General features: G+C 37.9%; 1 protein-coding gene across 2 annotated transcripts in view; it reads right to left on the bottom strand.

Annotated features, from left to right (window-relative positions):
* Positions 1–237: 237 nt before the first annotated feature.
* mfsd3 (major facilitator superfamily domain containing 3) overlaps positions 238–20,596 on the bottom strand; it is a 34,608-nt gene continuing 14,249 nt past the window's right edge. Inside the window, exon 6 of one of the 2 annotated variants that reach the window (XM_023958587.1) lies at positions 238–1,584. In XM_023958587.1, coding sequence (XP_023814355.1) covers positions 1,393–1,584 — 192 coding nt within the window. In that variant the 3' untranslated portion in view covers positions 238–1,392. Of the gene's footprint in view, positions 1,585–16,324; positions 19,766–20,596 lie in introns of those variants that run through there. The other variant, XM_004072693.4, reaches the window with a different exon arrangement.

The raw sequence follows: 20,596 nt of genomic DNA, 5'->3' as shown, positions 1-20,596 counted from the left end.
GTTTTTGTGCCAGTTTAGACAAGGAAAGTGAAGGTCGCACATGGATCTAGTCGTCTACAAGCACATACATCAGAATAGAGTGCAGCTAGTGGCCTGGTAATTGCAGTACCTACGTCACAGCTACAAGCTTTTTCAAAAAGCATTTTTTTCATCCGTTCCTGATTCACAACAATCTGAATAAAGAAATACTCAGAAACGCAATTTCTTGCATAATTTTCTATATACATGTCCTCCATTGAGAGAAAAATGCCACAAGAACGCTTTAAAAACAGCAAAAACACAATTTTCATTGGAAGTGGGTCTTTGAAATTTAATAACTGTCAGATAGTTATAGTAATTGAAGGTCCTAAACCAAAATTATTTGGTCTTTTTGTGTTTTTGGACACCTGGTGGGGTCACTGAGTGAAGCATGATGCTGCAGTTAATCTGCGTGTCAATCATTCATCATCAGTGTATGGTCCTTCATAATCATTTTTTACTTTTGAAATACACATTGGATGCATTGCACAAAAACTCAAAAAAATATAGACATAGATTTTGAGTTGCCCTGGCAACCAAAGACTAGCAGACAATATCCAGGAGGCGGCTTCTCGAACCATTTGCCAATTTGGTTAATTATGTCTTTGTGCCCATGAATAGGCCTTGACTCCCCCTCTTTCTTCCCCACTGCCCACCGTGCCTGGCCGGGCTCCGGCCTGAGCGCAGCCAGCTGACACACACACGCACATGCACGCACACAGCCGTTGTTTTGGGGGGCTGGGTCCAGGAAACCAGGAGCAGGCGGATGAAGTAGGAGCACAGAACAGCAGCTCTAATGAGCCATTGGCTGTCAGGAACGGTTAGGCTGCTGCACAGGGCCGAAGTGGTGGGCCCTTACGCATGCACACACACAAACAACTTTGGATAAATAAAAAGAGCTGCACATAGTGTCCACAAATGCTCATGCCAACTTCCCCGTTTATCTGCTTTTAGTTTTTTTTTAGCTCAATTCTGACATCTTAACCACCAACTTACAGTATTTTCCAGGCATTAGTTCTGTCCTTTCCTTTAAAGATTCAATCCCAGACACTAAATACACATGATTCCTGCCAGGCAAAATCCATAAATTGAAATAGAAGCTTAGCTGCTGTTACTTAAGATGAGTCACACATGACTGACATGCTGCCATACTCTACAGAGTGTGCGTGCAATTGATGTAGCGATGAAGTGTTTGTGTTGTCAACGTAACCACCTTTAGTTCCAGTCAGCGCGTCCTGCTGTCCACTGCATATGTTTGCTGTGTTGTTCTGCCTCTATTACATGAATGTGCAAACCAGCTCTCACACAATGACAGCCATCTGTCAATATGTGCATGTGAACACACTAGCTGACTCCTACACACTTGAGAGACTGCTAGCACCACCTCCAAACAATGTCAGGAGCTCCCTGTGAAGTTAGCAGTAGAATCTGCGGAGTTCTGCAGGGACTGAAGGCCTTGCAGGAGAAGCAGCTGAACTTTCCTGCTTCTGCACCTTCTTCTTTGGCAGCTGTCACTGTAAAAGCGGGTGAGATCCTCCTCCAACACATCTGTCGAGATGAGAGTGCCTGAGAAACAAAAAAAAAAGTTCAAGTGATGTGAAACCACACCTGAGGCTCCAGGACTTGATTTTTCTTTAGCTGTGGCAGCTCTTCGTGCTGTGTAAGACAATTCTCTGATGTAAGAGGATTTTAAGCTCGAGCAAAAAGATTGGCTATTAGTTTTGAAACACTTCCTTGATATGCTTCTGCACTTTGGTGCTGTTAGTGTGTCTGAATGTAAATAAGTAGACTGTGGAGAATGTTTGCCCATAGCAGGACACACAACCGAGCAGACACGCCTCTCGCCAAGGTGCAGATGTTATCAATTATGGAGAGCCTTACAGACATTTGCTGCACATTCTCTGCTCATCTTTACCTTTTTGGGTTTAATTACATTTCTGTTTAGTCTGCTGTCACTCTATTTGCTAAAAAGCAAATCAACGTTAATTGATCTGCTCTTTAGTGCTGACAGCTGAGATGTGATGTTACTTTTTGGTCCTTGTGGTTCCTTATCATGGCCCTGTTTCCTTTTTCTTTTTTATTAAACATTTGCTAATTAATCTGCAGACACTTTTCAATAAATGTATGTGATATGCAGAAAACTCTGGGCCAAAGTCGGCAGGACTCTCTTCCTGAGTGCTTTTAGCTGCTCCCTCGTTTTCATGTGGACAAGAAAGCTGGGCATGTCTCAGAAAATATTGTAAAATATTTATGAATGTCAAGATTTTATGGATAGATAATCTTTTATTATTTAAAAGAAGCAAAAAAGCCCACAGGTGTGTTTGTTTGCATTAAATAATTCGAAGAGAAATACTGAACATGTGCAATTTCCCTCAGGATCAGCAAAGTATTTATCTATCCATCTCGTATATTTCTGTCCGAAGATGTAAAAATTGTTAACATTCTATTCTACATTCGTAGATAAAGTCAAAAACTAAAATCTGTTGTTTGAGTTCTAATTCCAAATCTAAAAAGTTAAATAAAAGTTAAAAACATATTTGCTCCTCGTGGATTTATATTGAATCTCATTTATAATTTTCTTTTTTATAATGTACTTTTGAGAGTAACTGAAAGAAAATGCAAATTTTAACGATAAACCAACATAAAACATATGAATGATATAGTTTTATATATTTTTATAAATCAAAAAAGATCAGTTTGTCACTCCTTATCAAAAAAACTATTGGATGTAAGAACAAGCGGATGTAAAAATACTGCAAAGAATAACCATCACTTCGAAGAATGATTAAAGCAAAAGTATGTTATTCACACATATCTGCAACTATAATTTGTGAGTCATTATAAAAACATTAGTGCAGTAATCTTATTAAATCTATATGTTATTTCTTTTTTCAAACACAAGTAAAAATGGCCTTCTGAATGCCTTTAAAACCTGCATAATTATTTAGCTCTTCCGCCTGCCTGTCTGCACTTCTTGTAGTGACATAAGAAAATGAGACTGATGCTAAAGGTTTAAATGTAATTGTTTGCCTTAACATTTTTGCCCCTTTTGTGTTGAGCAGTTTAAAAGCTGTTTGGGTGGGTAAAATAAATGTCACTTGCTTAAACTTGTGTTTAGGTTGATTAAAACTCTTTTATACTATAAGTTGTTCCTTTACAGAACGTCTTCCTTTGGTTTGACTTGTGGTGCAGGTTGAATAAAGGAAGGGAAACAAATGAAGCTTCTGGGGTAAAAGTCTCCGTAGATCTAACAGATATAGTAAAAATAGATTACTAGATTACTATTATCAATAAAAAGGCAGAGCTTGAACTTGTGGCCAGAAAAAAGAAGCTATTGCAGGACAGAGCAATAGTCTTAGATCAGTGAGATTTTCAAATCTTTTCCATCTCCAGCTTTGTGGATGTGACACATCAAGACTGACATGCTGAATAATTACAAGAAAGGAGAAAGAGCAAGATGTGTGGCAGTGGTGCAGCATCAGATGGATAGACAGGGATCCAGACAGAGTAGGAGGGACAGTGGAGATGTTGGAGGAAGTTTGGAGCAGAGGACAGAGCTGTCACTGAGACTCTGTTAATGATGTACAGATGGCCTGTGAGTGTGCCCTCCCCACACCAGTAATCTAATGAGGAGACGTGGATTACCGTTAACTCAGATTAATTTTTACCATGGTGGAGGAGACAGTGATGACAGCCGTCATTATTATCATTACCATAATCATTCCCACTTCATCTGCCACAGCGTGCACACGCGTGTGCTCGCTGTGGCTAGTTTGATATGTGTTTTCACTTAGCTTTAAAACAAATACTGTACACAAGCCAGGAGTTTTCACCAAGCTTGTTCATTTGCATGGAGTCTAGACATGGCATCACGTCATCATCCTTTTGTTTTTCATAAACAATATGTATTGACCCTCAGTCAGGCTGGAGCAACATCTCTACATGTAAGACCACCAGAAAACAGGGCATGCAATAAAGGACCTTTTGTCTCACCGTGAGCTGGTGAGAACAGGAAGCAAGAATCACAGGAGTGGATTCCAAAGTTCTCAATGTGGATTTTTATGACAGGAAGAGTGTGGGGATGAGGGCAAAAGAGGAGGGAGAAAACGGGAAAGAAAAACAAAAAAAAGGATAAACAGTTAAAGAGCTGAGGTGATTTTATTCATGAAAAACTTAGAAATGAATGCTTAGTAAGATCAAATCAAAATATGACTTTGTGACGACAACTTGTCACTCTGCAAAAACTCAATCTCAAATTCCCACTCAGATCATCTTTTGATCTGTTGCAAAGGTGTTTCCCAGTGATCTTTTAAATATGATTTTCATTTTTAGGCTAAAAAAAAATCATAAAACACTGTCATTTTAAAGGACAGTTTCTGCAGAACAGAATAGTCCATTAGAAATTTGCCCCTGAGTTGTGGGCAGGAATGTTGGCACAAAGTAAGCCTGCCACCATTCCCATCATCCATCCGTTTTTGTGCTCTCCCGCTAGCTTATAGCCCCTCACACCCCCAACCTAGCATTACTGGTGAAACAAAAATAGGAATATTGAATTTATCCAGCTGGACAGTTTGAAGCCATCTTAGATAAGGACAACAAAGAGGATCGTGGATATATTTTGTTGCAAGTGGATGCGTCAGAATGGAGCGACAGCATTTTTGCGTCTGCTCCAGATTCACCACAATTTGAATAACATTAAGTTGAATTTTCCTAACAGATATAGTCCATCATGAGAAAAATGCCACAAAAACATGTTAAAACCATCCAAAACACAATTTTCATCAAAATGGTTCTTTAAGAAAGTAAAAAAAGACTCTTGTTTTAAGAAAATGTATCTTGTTTTGTGCCTTACAAGAAAAATAACCCGAATGAGAAAGTTTCTTTTATTTTAAAGAATCTTTGACTTATTTCATGGGGGCCAGTTTTTGCAGTGAACTTGATGTGAAGAACATGAAGGTGGCTTACTTTTCTCAATCTCCTTGCATTATTATTGTTACTTTTAATATTCTTTTTGCCTTTTTAGACGTTTTTTTATAAAATGAGGAGAGACAATGAACTTGAAGTATCAAACCACATGCGATGAAAGGCTGTTTGTGTGTGTGTGTCTGTTCAGGAAGGTTTAGGGGGTTAAAAGAGGGGGCCATCTAATCCCCACATCCCTGTCTTATGACAACATTTAATGCATGATGAGCCAGATAAAACCATCTCAGTCATTGTTGCCTCAGACAGTAAAATAAGCTGTTGTTGTTTGACATAAGCTTACAAGCACACTTAGCTGGAATTTAGGCAACCTAACCAATGCTTTGGAGAAATTTAATAAAAGGAGACTTTAATCTAAAAAACAACAACAATAGATTAAACCACAAAGGGGAAAATTTCCCAATTCACTTTTGGGAAAAGTGTCTTCAAGCTCAGTATTTTTGCCAGCACCACCTTACCTATTACCCCCCACTTCCACCCTGAGGCGAAGAACCCATATCACTGACGCATTTAAATATTGTTAAACATTGTTAGTGTTACAAAGATGTCAGTCTTATGCAGATACACGCACAAGCTCACACATTCAGGGTCATCCACCGCATCCCTTGTTTCCTGAGTTCTGAGTGCAGAGAAGTGGGTGAAAGAGCTGGGTTTGAAGCAGAGCTGTCACTTTGCTTGTCTGTCTGTCTTTGGTAAGGCATGAAAGTATGTGTGTGAGGGTTTTCTCTTAATAAGCAGGTCCCTAAAAGTGTGCCGATTACCCCAATTAAATGGTGTTCCCATCAACATCTCTGGGTCCCCGGGCCCCAAGAGCCTGCTGGCCTGTCTGAAAGAATTTGACTGTGGGGCACGCTGACACAGCCAGTGATTCATGAGGCAGCGACACATATGAGATCACTGTATTCAGTGAGAATCATTTCAGAAAAAATCTGAAGGAATTCTTTCCCAGTGTTTATCACTGATTATGTTTTATATTCAGTAGATTCAACCTTTAAATTATTGCAGCAGTACTTCATCTACCATAAGTTTGATTTTCATACTGCAGCCTATACAAACATGTACAGCATAAATACACTTTTTTTTGTGCCAAATTGGACTTTAAGTGGAGGACTTTTAATTTTTTCACATGACTATTCTATATTGACGAACAAAAAGCATAATTTCCTTTTTATTTGTAAATGTTTGCATATTAAATTTAGGGTAAAAAGCCATTTTGCACCATCATGGTTTCAGTAAATGTGACTGTTGATGCTCCAAACACAATTTCGATGTCCATGCCTTACTGACAATGACAAATACATGAATCTTGTAATCCCAAAAATAACAATATTTGTTTGTTTTTGTGTGTGTATTTTTTAAAGAACACTTCATGCCTTATTATTTTTGTCTTGGTTCATTTAGAAGCGGATTACTATAAACTGATAGAAACACATTTGCAACTCTTAATGTCATATTAATGTACAGTTAACTAAAGACGTGTTTTTTCTTCTATTATAAATTTCATGAAGACATTTGCAAAACTTTGCTTGCACTCTGGCTATATGAGAAGTTGCAGGCACTCTTGTAGTAAATAAACACCCAGAGGGGAAGCTGACCTCTGGGAACACTCTGCCAAAAACACTTAAGCTGTTGTTAGGAATTTCTGTGAGTTTGAGTTCATATTTTTAAGAAGTCTTACGGTACTAGACAACAATAGGTCAAAATAAAAGAGAAAAGTGAAGGTTTCATCTAAAAAAGGTGTTAAAGTTTAATGTATTTTCATGACATTTTTTCTAGATTTTTCCACCATATTTTTGCATAATGTGCTTGAAATTGTCTGCAAGATTTTCTGACTTTTCAAACACATTTACTGTCTCACAAACACACACTCAGATATACAGACAGTAGTGTTGTCTGCAGTGAAAGAGCGGTGGATCCCTGCTGTTGTCTGGCTGTCACAACCTTGGTGTTGGTCCTGCTGTTTAGAAGGAAAGCCTGCAGTGGGCAGATTAAAAGGGCCATGTCCAGCTGTCTCCATCATCTCCCTGATGGTCCCACCACACAACCCCCTGCCCACTGTATCCCTACATCTCTCCTACACAGGACTCACTTGATCCCCGTGCATTTGCAATTCAGTTTATTTTGTGCTATATCTTTTTTTTTCTATCTCACACAGTTTTTTAAATGTCAGTTCTCTTGCTTAAAGCAGGGGGAAACTGCCAGTGTGATCCAGTTTTTGACTTTGTGTGAATGATCGATGCACTGGCATTCCTACACTGGGTCTCACATAAAAGACCCACTCAGATGAAAATCATGTTTTTGGTGGGTTTAGCATGTACTTGTAGCGTTTTTCTCACGATGAAGGACACATATATAGAAATAAAATCAAAACTGCATTTGTGAGTATTTATTTAATGAAATCGTAAATCAGGTACAAACAAAAAAGTACCATTGGAAAAAGTCTGCAGCAGAAGCGTAGGTGCTACAGTCGGCAGGCCACAAGCTCAGTGCATTCACTTGCAGACAAACAGATCCATGTGTGTCTTCCTTTTCTTCATCTGAGCTGGCATCTGGCTCAAAGCTGCACAGCTGGAGAGCTCCAATATTGCTTACCATTTTTATTCCAGCACTAATGTTAGGTTAGGGCTGTGAGGGCCCTTAAAAGCGGAAGAGAGTGTTAAATAATGGGATATTGGGAAATGAGGGCAGGCGTACTCTGTCCCTACAGTCCCGCCCACAACTCAGGCAAATTTCTAATGAACTGCTGCCGCTCTGCAAAAACTATGTCCTAGAAAACGACACTGGTTTTTGATTTTGGCTCAAAAAAAAAGAGAAAAGAAAAGCACAATCATAGGTAAAATACCACTAGGAGTGTATTTTTTATTACAAAAGATAAAAAGATGATCAGAGTGGGGCTTTTTCCCGTAAAAGAGGTGAAGCTTTCAAGGTAAAGGGAACACATGGGACACACTTTCTGTCTGCCCTGCCTATGACAGTTACAAAAAAAGCTATATAAAAGATACCATTTGCCATGAGAAAAATAGAAAGCATTGTAGGATGCTGTGTCACATAATTCGATGTGCAGAGCAGCAGAATTAGGACGGGAAAAGCACGAAGTTCCAAGGAAAAGAAATAGAGAGTCATTTTTTATTTTAAACGCAGCATGAAAATCCTATTGGATTGGTCATGGCAGCTGAGCTGCGAATTCGTATTCACACATGCCCGCTTGTACAGCTCTGAGCACTGAAGCGTGCATGAACCCATAACTGTACATGTAGTTTTGAATGTGACTGTCGTGTGTGTGAGATCAAGGGAGAGCCATACAGAGACCCCCTTCAGAAGGTTTGGCTCCAGGCGGAATCCCCAACCATGTCAGACAGTGTACTAATGGTCCTGCTTCTCCCCCTCTATCCTATAGCTCTCCCATTCATCTGCCCTTCCTCCAGCCCTCCTCATCCCTTCATGATTTATCCACATCAACACACCCCTTTCCATACCCCAATTTTGGAAAGTTATGGAACGCTCTGATTTCTGGCCATTTCCACACAAATTATGTGAACAAAAAAAGTGTCAAGTCTCTGTACTAAAGTTGCATTTTACAGGAATTTTTACTGATTTCCTTGTTTGGAGAATGTCACTCCATATCAAGTGACTAATCCTAAAATATGTAAAGATATAGGGTACCTGTACTTGTTATGCCAGAGAGGAAATGAACTCGTCTGGTCATGTTTAGTTACAATGCTGCGTGGTAGGCTATGAACACCTGCCTGTCGATTGTTGCAAAATAACAGAAACCTTTGTAAGTGATATCACAGTGACTAGGTTGATATCTCCCATTTATTCATATTCTTGCTTTGACCTTTACCTGTTCGAAAATGGGATTACATGAAATCTGAGTGACTCCAAGAGTCTAGTGCCAAATTTTGCCAAAGAACCATCCCATGAGAGATGCTGATGATAACAAAGACCAGCAATCGGATACGAAAGAGTCCAACAGCAACAACAAGTGCAGGGTGGGAAGTTTCAAGCCTTTTCCCACCTGTTAGGCAAAGACACAGAACCCCTCTTGAACAAGTTCAGACTAGTTGTTCGCATGTGAACAGCAACACAGCGGAGTGTAAGAGAATCACCATGAAAAAGATGACAACAAATGATAGAGAGGAAAGAAGTGGGGTGTGCGCACATGAATGACGCTTCTCCTGTCCTGGCCCTAATGGTCCAAATGAGGCCTAAAGAGGAGATGGGGGTGAACATGGGAGGACTGAGGCACATGACAAGGCTGGGTTGGAGGGGCCTGAGCCTGTAGACGCGGGCAGACCAGAGATGCATGACTCAAGCTCAGCACCATATGAGTTGGCAGCTTGTCACATCCCAGACATCACCGAACGACAAGATAGCAGAGCCTGTTTCACCACAGAGCAGCTCCAATCACTTCAACCGGACACGCATGTGGTTTGAATGATTTATTAGGAGCCACAAGGGTAAAAATCTCTGATCCAGGATTAACCCAGTGGACAGGCGTGAGAGAAAGTAATAGAACCAAACCATTAAAAAAAGACAAAACAAAAAGGATGGTGAAAAGTTATAAGAAACTATAGTTAATGGTCATTTTTTAGTTGATATCTGCTAAACGTAGGGGAATTTAGAATTTTGCGATAAACTTAACTAGCTATTAAGAGCAAAAATCTGTTGCTTAAAAACAATGAGCTTGAACTTCATGAGCCACTAATGAGCTTGAAGAGGAACAGTACTTTCAACTTTATTGGCTGGCTGTAAATTAAGAATTGCTGTGGGTTTATGATGAATTTTATTATTTATGTCTTTTCAGTGAAGACATTTTAAGGTCAGAATTCAAATCAATTCCAAAGATTTCTTTAGAATAATAATTGCTGCTTGTGTGCTGTTTTCTACAGTCCCATTAAAAAAAGACATGTAAATAATTTGGTTGAATAAACATGCTTTACATCTTAAAAATAATGATTTTTTTTAAAAGAAAACTTTTAAGCTTATACACATTTTAGGATTTAGGTGTAAAATTTACCTGTAAACCATTCCAAAACCCTAATATTTCTTCTGTCTATATATTTCTTCTTTTGATAGTTGTTATTATTATGAAAGTTCATATTTTTAACTAGTCCTAATATTTTCTTACAACATTTTGACCCAAGCTCATTGCACTGACTCCACTATTTTTCCAAATTGATATTATTTTACCAGAACCTGTTTGTTCTACCTTAATCTAAATGTAATTTTAGGTTTAGAGGATTCATTTATTCTGTGTTATCTTTGTGTAATGTTATTTTGTCATCATTTGTATAATGCTCTCCTTTGTTTAATTAACCCAATCATTTAAGTGTGAAACATATGAAAAAAGTCTAAATGGAAAGGGGCAAATACTTTTTTTATACAATTTTTTTAAAAATGGATCTCGCTGACAAAATACTGTACATGAAGTCTTAATTCGTCCTATTGACATAAATGGTAAGTAGCGTATATTTGTATAGTGCTTTTCTACCTTCTTAGAAGGCAGAAAGTGCTTTATAGTCACAATCATGTGCATCCATGCACACACAAATTCACACACTATCGGCAGCCCCGCTGCCGAACACTGGGGTTAACATATTTTAATGGGATCCATGTTTTGATGTGAAACAATAAGAATAAAACAGAAGGTTCATTAAAATTTTTAACCTTCCCTAACACAAACATAGTCTTAAATTTGAAAGTCTGATGAAATGCTGTGAAAAGGTACAAGACAATATTCTCTTTTAATTTATTTTTAATATTAACATATATGATCCATTCTATGGCTCTAATATTTATTTATTTTAGAAATCCCACACTGTTTATTCTGCCATCTTCAACTCGCACTTCACTGTTTTTCATTGGAATTCTCATGCCAATTAAAACCCTGTACCTAAAAATAGACAACTATGATTTTGTTTGGGGGAGCAGAGATCCTGTATGAAAATTAGTCCTGTATTATTTATGAAATGAGTGCAGAACATGCAATTTATTCTTACATTAAGATATTCAGAATATGTTGTGCAGAGGCATCTTATAAGGTCAACTTAAAGCATTTTACAAAAAAAACTAATTGAAAAATAAACTCATGCTCTCATTAGAATAGAAAAAAAGCCTGTCTCTAAATTAAGTGTAAGGGATTATGTTTGTGAAATTTTAATTACTGTATTCAAATACTGGTAATTCCCCCCAAACATTCTTTCTTTTTCTCCAAAACACAATTATGAGACATCTTGAAATAACACAGGATAAATTACCATCTGGAAAGTATTCTGTTTCTGTGTGCATTAAAAAAATCTAAGTTCAGTTTTTTAGTAGATTTTTAGGCAACATTTCATGCAGAAATCAAAACTTTTAAAGTTAAATAAACTCAGGGGGCAGTGACCGGCTTAGTTGTTAGTTACTCCTGAATTGGATCATTTTAAAGGTATCTCGGGTCTCTGCTTGCTGCCTCCCACTGTGGTTGGCACAAGCTGATTACCAGGTAAGGACACCGGCCTGCTAGACTTGGTAAGAATTGCATCAGCTTTCAACTTGACAAGCTAGAGTTACGGCTCAAAGGTTGTTTCTAAATTAATTGAAAGCTAAATCCGCAGATTACATCCTATGCCGCCAAGTATTCAGCTTGCAACTATAATTCCTAAATATTACATTTATATAATATATCAATTGCTTGACTTTGTTGAATCAGACGAAGCTTTCAGTGTAACATTGTCTGTGAAATATAAACTCGGATAACATGAGGTTCTGTTATACTATGGTCACATTTCTACAAAGACAGACTATGGTTACTGAGTCTGCATGTGTTACAGTGGCGTTGTATCAAAATGTAATTGTAGAGATCCTAGTAAAGCAATATGGCAGCAGTTTTAGGTTTTAATCCAACATTTGGCCATCAATGCAACAATAAGCTTACCCAAAACATGGAAGACAAACCCAAAAAAACAAAAAAAAGAGGGAAAGTTGATAGCCAATATCTAGGTTGAAAACCAGCATGGTCTGATACTGAGAGGTCACAATCATGGATTTTAAATTAATTCTCACCTTTATTGTTGCACTGAATGCTAGAAAAGTTCACCACAACAGTCTATAGAAACAACATTTCTTTAAGCTGGCACTCCTGCAAATGAGTTATCATTAGCAGTTGGAACCTATCATCTGTTCTGTACACAGAAACATGGATAAGATTTATTTTTTTAAATATATAATATTTGTTTAAAATTACAGCAGGCAAACTTAGTAGACAACCCTGGAGACATCCAAAATGAGTAAAAGAAACTAAGATGCACACAAGACTGGAAATGAAGTTTAAGGAGGAAAACTGAGCTGTTGTTGTTAAGGAAAGTATAATTTGAACATAAAATATTATCATGTCTATTACAAAAAAGTTACATTTTGGTTTAATAAAATCAGAAGTGATAATCCACGTTCACCAGTTTCACCAGCATTTCTATAGAATTCCACAGCTTTTCCTCTTCTTGGGATATTCCTAAAGAACTTCCACTAGAAATGCTCCTCACTGAAAATGAAAACCATTTTAACTATTAAGAAAAGCAACTCTACCGCTTTATTGAAGCTAACTTCAATAGGTTGAGCACTGACATTCTTCACTGAAAACAGCCCGTAATGTAGGTGACAGTATTATCAAACATTGTTAGATAAAAAAAAAACATTGAACGTGATCAGAACATATACTTATATTTCTCCTTACCTAACCCAAAAAGAAAAAAAATCTCAAATTAGTTATTTTTTTCAACTAGTCTCTCAGAGACTAAAGCACAAAACCCAAAGGAGTTTTCATTTGACTATGCGGTTCTGTCATAAAAGCAGAGGACAAAAAGAACAAAGAGATGAGAAAATAAGAAGAAACACGTACTGTACTGAAGAAAGAGAGGTCTCCGTGTCTTCCATTTTTCAAACAAAAAGTAATCACCACTGGAGGAAACCCTGTGACACTCGATGCTGCTGATCATTCCTCCACCTGCTCACTTAGGTTTCCCAGGAGGCCATTCCGTCAGCCTCTGGACAAAAGAAGCACAAAAAGCCAACACCTCTCTTTCCCCCGAGGTACTTAAAGACAAAAGAGGAGGGAAAAAAAACGATACAACACCTTTGTTTGCTGAGATTAAAACATGTTGCATTTTCTGCCTGCCTCCCAACCTCTATCTCTAGACGCAACTCTACCAGGAAATAGATGCTCAACAACTGTCAGTGAACTCACCCCGTTCTTGGATACTCATGAAATCTGCCTTATTATCTCTGCATCATTGTTGTGTGTCTTACAACATTGTGATTAGTTGATCAGACTTGGCAGTGGGTGAATGAGCAGGCCTGTTCTCCTGCCTTTCCCTCCCATGTGAAATGGGTATAAAGTTGGTGATGTGACCAGACTTGTGCCCCGGCCCAATTGTTAATGTAACTGAATATCTGCTTAGAAAAACAAAGGACAACAAATATTCACCCTTTCATATAAAGTACATAAAGAGACTAGGGTTGTGACAGTTAAGGAATTCACGTGCAGATGAACAATACACTTTGCACAATGCAGTGTCAAATTAAAAAAAAACGTGCACTTACAAGCTCTGTTATGTGACAACATGAAAGGCAGATAAAGGGATTTTTTTCCCCATTTTGGATGCAGTTCCCATTACAATAAAATGTAGTGCTGACATGTGTCTTCAACATTAAATCTATCACTCACTAGTGTGGTGGCAGGCAGGGTGGCCCCATCATAAACAGTTCCTCCACAGCGTGGTTCTGCCGATCTGCTCACTCTTATCTATTTCTGCTGGATCAAAACGACGTATGCAACTTTTTCCACAAAAGCATAAGCTTTTAAGTAAAAGTATTTCATCGTAAAATAAATAAAAGTTGGCACTCAACCTAGAGTGCCAACTTGGGGGAAAAAAGATCCAGAAGATTGCATCGTCTCCCCAATCTGGTACAGGGGGGTATTATTCCAGGAAGCATGTTTAAACTAGCCTAACTTTAATCCTGAACTCTGGCTGAAATCCACCTGAACTTGCTTACTCTGGGTATGTCGGTTCCAAAAGACCGGATATGAGTCAGCGTAATTACGCTCGACTTGGTAACGCGGGGTAATGCGCGTGCACTGCAAGTACATAAAGACATTCTCAATGGATCACCGATTTCCGGAGTCACCATGGAAACGCATGGAGAAAAAGAGACCGCTATACTTCAGTGAGACGGAGTCGGAGATTTTAATGACAGCATAGGAAGATTATACGCCCATCAAAAAAGTAATACGGCTGCATAATCAAATGAAAGAGTTTCTGCTTGTAGAAAAAGAACAGACAAAGTAAACGCGCGAGTTTCTGATCTTATTTTCATTTTCCTTGTGACGCATACATATATATATATATATATATATATATATATATATATATATATATATTTATATATATATATAAAACTTATCCAATTTTTACAACTTAAATGAAATACTGCCATTGGTAACAAGTAATTGAGTTAAATTTATTCAACCTAATTTTGTTACGTTTATAAAACTTAATTTGTGTTTATACAACTCAAATTTACATATTTTTCAAACTAAATGTCATATTACTCCAATTCAATTAATCTTTTTTCCATCTGAATTTATTGTAATTCTTGAACTCTCATATGTCTAAGTTTGAGCCGGTAGATATACTTATTTTTTTATAACAATAAAAAGAAAGAAACAATTTACACCAAACCCGTCCATTCATTTACCAATTTTCCAACATTGTCAGTACTGCACTTGACGGTGCTATATTAATTCATCATCCTATCCCTCCCTCTCACTCATGGTGCAGAGACTTAAACATAGTAGGAAAAAATAACTCGGCAAAACACAATAAAACATAACTCTATTTTTGGAACCGAAAGCTGAGGTTATCCGCTTCCTTAGCCTCAAACTTACCGTGGGAACTAGCATAACCTGCTTTTATGTCTACAGTCTTGTTTAATAATTCAAAAATAATAATAATGGATTGGATTTCTCTGTGCTTTTCCAGATGCTCAAAGCACTTTCGAAGCCCATCGAGATGACTGTTGTTGTGAAATAGTGGCTATACAAATAAAATTGAATTGAATAGAATTTACAATCTGTCCATTATTCATTTACTACTAATTCATACTTGGTGAAGGTAAACTACTGATGTAGCTGCAGCTGCCCTGGGGCAGACTGACAGCGGCGTGGCTGCCAGTACGTGCCTTCAGCGCATCACTAGCACAGTCACATTCATATGCATTTACACACCAGTGGAGCCACGCTGGAGGCAGGGAGGGCGAGGGGGATCGAGTGGCCAACCCTTCGATCATTGGCCGACATGCTCAACCGCCTGAGCCACTGCTGCCCAAGCTCTTTTGTCTTGGCCTTAGTGGAGTTTGGAGTGTGACTGTTACAGGGTGTGGACGTGTTTTTTATACTAAAAAAGTTCCAACAGGTTTCATAAATACAGGTAAAAAGTGGAGAACAGAGGACCCTCTGATAGCCCCATACTGCATATCTTTTGATCTGTTATAAACGTTTTTCCAGTGGTCTTTTAAATATGATTAAGCTGTTTTTAGGCAAAACTTAAAAACCTGTGTTGTTCTTTTCTAAGACATAGTCTTAGAAAACAGAAGTTTATAAGAAATTCGCCTGAGTTGTGAGAGGGACCAAAAACACAGAGTAAGCCTTTCCTCTTTTACCATCATCCCTTTGTTTAGTTCTCTCCCGCTAGCTTACAGCCCCTCACAACCCCACCCAACATTACAGATTAAACTGTAATGAAACTGGTGAGCAATATTGACTATCCAGCCTTTTTCCAACTGCATTTTTATATCTGCTCCTGATTCACAATCAAGTGAACAGAGAAATACTTTTCTTTCCTGTATGATCTTCATCATCAGAAAAATGCTGTTAAACACCTAAAATACACTTTTCAATGGAGTGGGTCTTTAAAGAGGTTACAAGTATGTAAGAGCCAGAAATATTACTTGTTTGTAAATTACCAAATACTTATTTTACCAAGATATTTACCTGTTATACATTTTTTTGTTAATCCTAAACTGTGATTTCTGGATTCTTTCCGCCATTCTGTCTCTATTAGTTGATAAACATAATATAAGTAAGTATTAGAACTTGCATAATTGGTGGTTGAATAAATACTTATTTGCTTCTCACCAGACTGGTAAACTGAAATGGAAATGTTTTCTTAATTTCCAGTCAGTAACATACCATGCTAACATACCTTAACCCCACTATAGCACACAGGCAGAAACCGCAGTGGAATCTAGAGATTAAAAGTAAGAACCACCAATAAAAACAGACTCAAAGTTTCATTGAACAGCTTTATTTTCTCAACATCTCAGGCAACATACCAGCTGAGACCAGGATGTGCTTGGCAATTTTGTAACATGGACTTATTTGCTACCGATTATTTGAATAGATGAAAAGCCCAGCTGTTTGAATTAGTTGAACCTATTGAAATGCCTTTATTTAAATCATTTTGGCATACCAGCACAATTGCTGGCTTGAACCTGCATAGTGAAAAAATGTAAGACTTAAATTCGATCTATACATTCTTCTAAATAAAAAAAAGTGCTTCTATTTGTATTTAAAACTGCTGGAAGAACTTTCTTCTGGGATAAATAATTACCATATGGTTTGGCTAAATATTTTGTAATTTTACATCTTTAGTTTTTTTCATGTATAAAAGAACTACAGTATTATCTAGTGTGACTGTATATGGACGTTTTCATTTTTTTTAATGAGACAAACAAAGAAAAGATGGCACCATGCACTATGTAAGGCGGAGAATCACTTTGCCACTCTGTCCACTTACAGAAATGATTATTTGACTCCTGCAATAAGCAGTTCACTACTTCCATGAGTGCTCTTTATGCAACTGCTGAACTTCATAAACGCTTTCCTTTACAGACAAAGCCTCAGCAAATGCAAACCTACTGATTGGAATAATAATTTTTAATCACAGCTGAGAAACAATTATTTCGTTTGGTTCATTTACTGTGCATTCTGTGCATTTCCAACGTACCATCCAGAGAAAAGAGGTAACAGAGATTTACATTTTTGAACTGTAAACCATAAAACATGAAAGACTGACTAACTTCTACACAGATACAACAAAAAGTGTAGCAAAAAAGCTTTTGGCTACAGTGGTGTGAGGAAGTTTGTTCCCGTAATCAAGATGTATTCTTTTTTCCATGTTCTCCACACTTAAAGGTTTCCCATCATCAAACACATTTAAATATGAGTCAAAGACAACACAAGTAACAAAAAAATGCAGTTTTAAAAATAATTGTTTTTATTTTTAAAGGGAAAAAAAATAAAAAACCTTTATTGCCCTGTGTGAATAACTGATTGTCCCTTCTGGTAAAACCTAACTTAACTGTGGGTTATCAAACCTGACTTCAAATCCTCTGGCCACACCCAACCCTGATGCTGCCACACCTGTCTACAATCAAGCAATCACTTAAATAAGACCTGCCTGATAAGGCAAAGTAGATCCTCAAAACCTAGACATCATGCCAAGGTCTAAAGACATTCAGGAACAAATGAGAACGAAAGTAATAGAGATCTAACGAGTGGAAAAGGTTATGAAGTCATTTCAAAAGCTCTGGGACTCCAGCGAAGCACAGTGAGAGCCGTTATACACAAATGGAGTAAGGATGAAACAGTATTGAACCTTTCCAGGAGTGGCCAGCCGAGGAAAATTACCCAAAGAGTTCGGGGAAGACTCGTCCAAGAGGTCAAAAAAGATCCCAAAACAACATCCAAAGAACTGCAGGCCTCACTCAACTCTGTTAAGGTCAGTGTTCATGACTCCAGCATCAGAAAGACGCTGGGTAAAAATGACCTGCACGGTAGAATTCCAGGACGAAAACCACTGCTGAGCAAAAAGAACATTAAAGCTCACATCAATTTTGCCAAAAGACATCTTGATAATCCCCAAGACTATTGTAATAATACTCTGTGGTCTGATGAGACAAAAGTTGAACCTTTTGGAAGGTCTGCATCCCATTATCTCTGGCATAAAAGTAACACTGGATTTCAGAAAAAGAACATATGTGACACTTCCTTATAAAATATCCTAATGAGTACTGTGGCGTGACCTTAAAAAGGCAGTCCATGCTCGAAAACCCTCCAATTTTGCTGAATTACAACAATCGTGCAAAGATGAGTAGGCTAAAAGTCCTCCACAGCGCTGTGAGAGACTCATAGCAAGTTATCACATTTTATTGTTACTTGTATTTTCTTTGACTGATATTTAAATCTGTTTGATGATAGGAAACATTTAAGTGTGGAAAACATGGAAAAAATAATGAACAGGGAAGAGGGGCGATGTAAGGGTTAATGGCCGACGAAGTGTGCATTATCAGAAATGAACGCACTATGTGGAAGCAACTTTTTGCTTCCACAAAGTGACTTAATGCTGATAGCGCACACTAGAAAGGCCATTGACCCGCTTATACCATGGTCACTTACAAAATAATATTTAACCAGTTTTTAGTACTTCAGTACTTTAGTTCTTCTTATTGCTTTGGTTTGGATCGCTTTTTTCACAAAAAGCTGACTATTTGTTGCGTGGTGTGGTGGAGCGCGAGAGTCGTGTTACCGTGACAACATGCACCAACCTCCGATCTCGACTGCAGCGGCAAAGGAAAGCGATCGTCATGATGTTATAAATAAAGCGTCATGTCAGATGTTTCATTGTTTTAAAGAAGCCAGCACAGTGATATAGAACATTCATGCTATGTGACCGGAACTTCTTTTTTAGCTGTGCGGTTATCACAGTGGTATATCACTTTTTAATCCACACCCAGCAGCCAATCAGAATCGAGTATTCACCTGGACAATGGTATCACTCATTAATGGCTTATAATGATATTAAAGTGGTATTGAACATTTAAAAAATTGCTTTGACTTTACTGATTCTTGGATATTTATGTTTTTTTAGAGTCAAAAAGTGAATGTTGACTTTAGTGGCCATTCTTTGTGCTTTTGTTGTGCTACTTTGAAAAAAGTATGCTATGTTTTAATAAAAGAGAACTAAAATTCTAACAACCATAATATGGAAAAACTATCATCAAATGCTTGAACCCTCTCCCATAATAGGAACACATCCTTTTTCCCTATTCCCTTTTTTGTAGACTTCTACTAAACTGGAGTCACTTAACTTTGATCTTTCAAGCTCAGGTTACTTAAGCTGTATATAGTATTTAAGAGGCCTTTGAATTGTGTTCTTTCATAATTACTAGGATGCAAAAAAACACAAAATTAGCTAAATTTTGCTCTTGTGGTTGGATTTTTTGTGGCTAAATAGCTATTATTAAAATACTAATGCTAACCTACAAAGAAAATTCAAAACGTTATTAAGACTTATTTAAATGAAAACTATTATGTTAAACCCAATTTGGCAATAAAACCACAAAAAAAACTAAATTGAGATTTAAGAATCCTGTTTTCTTCTTGAAGTTCTCACAGTCAAGTTTAAAATACAATTGTTATGCATCATCTTCTGCATTGGATCAGAACCTTTCCAGTATGGTTTTATTTGGGCTGTTCTTTCAGCTGGTGCTCTCGAAGAGCCCCGGTGAAAGTAGCTGTCCACACATGAAGAGCTGTCCCTGCAGAGAGGCTGAGAAAGAACAGAAAAGCTACTTGGAACCCGAACCAGTCCACCAGGCCTCCAGCCAGCGCTCCGAACATCAGCTTCCCCAGCACCTCTAGAGTCGCTAGAAAGCTGTAGTGGGTGGCCTGAAAGAAGAACGGCAGCCAAGAGTTACATGAAGGAAAATAGAAGAAGGGGGTGGAGAAAAATGAAAGAATAGAGAAGAAAGGTGGGAGAAGTGAGAGATAAGAAAGTAAATAAGGGTGTTTGATTTAGCAAAAGGAAAAAGCAACACTGTGTACAGTACAGAAGGAAACTCGAGCAGACTAGCTTTAAGCTTTCGCAGACTACAATTAGTCACAAGAGACAGAGAAAAAGGGAAAAGATGTGTAATTCAACATTTAAAGGAAAAATGCTCCACAGAGGACAAGGACAGTGGAAAAAACACAGGTCTGAAAGAGGAAGCGTGAGACTTCAGCCTGAAATGATGGCAAAAGGCCAGATGTAGAGGAGTATCTGATCCCTGCCTTACAGCTTTCAAGATGGAGTGAAAGAAACAGAGGGAGAAAGAGAAGGGCAGATTACCTAATCTCTCTGAACTTCCTTCCTCTGCCTTTGAGCTCATGAGCCATTCTCTAGGATACTAAGAAGCACACTTGCAACCCACACCGCCCTAATTAATTATGCTTCTATATGGACATATTTCAATCTTGGGTGGCCCCAAACAAACCAACACGGTTATGTTTATTTCCTTGGGGATCCATCAGCGTTCAAACTACATACAAGCACAGAAAAAAAATATCAGACGCAACAAACTACAAAAGCCTGTGAGACCAAATCTAAATGGAGTGTCTTTATTCTGAGCAGTTTTTTCTCTTTCTCCCAGGGATCATTAACAAGCACTCACACTATCAGCTTTCTGCCCCTGGATAACATTACTTTCATTAACACGCATATAAATATATATATGTATATAT

This window comes from Oryzias latipes, chromosome 9 (genome assembly GCF_002234675.1).
Source record: "Oryzias latipes chromosome 9, ASM223467v1".
Taxonomy (NCBI): Eukaryota; Metazoa; Chordata; class Actinopteri; order Beloniformes; family Adrianichthyidae; genus Oryzias; species Oryzias latipes.
The sequence above is the reverse complement of the archived record's forward strand: the minus strand, read 5'-3'. Positions and strand labels throughout refer to the sequence as shown.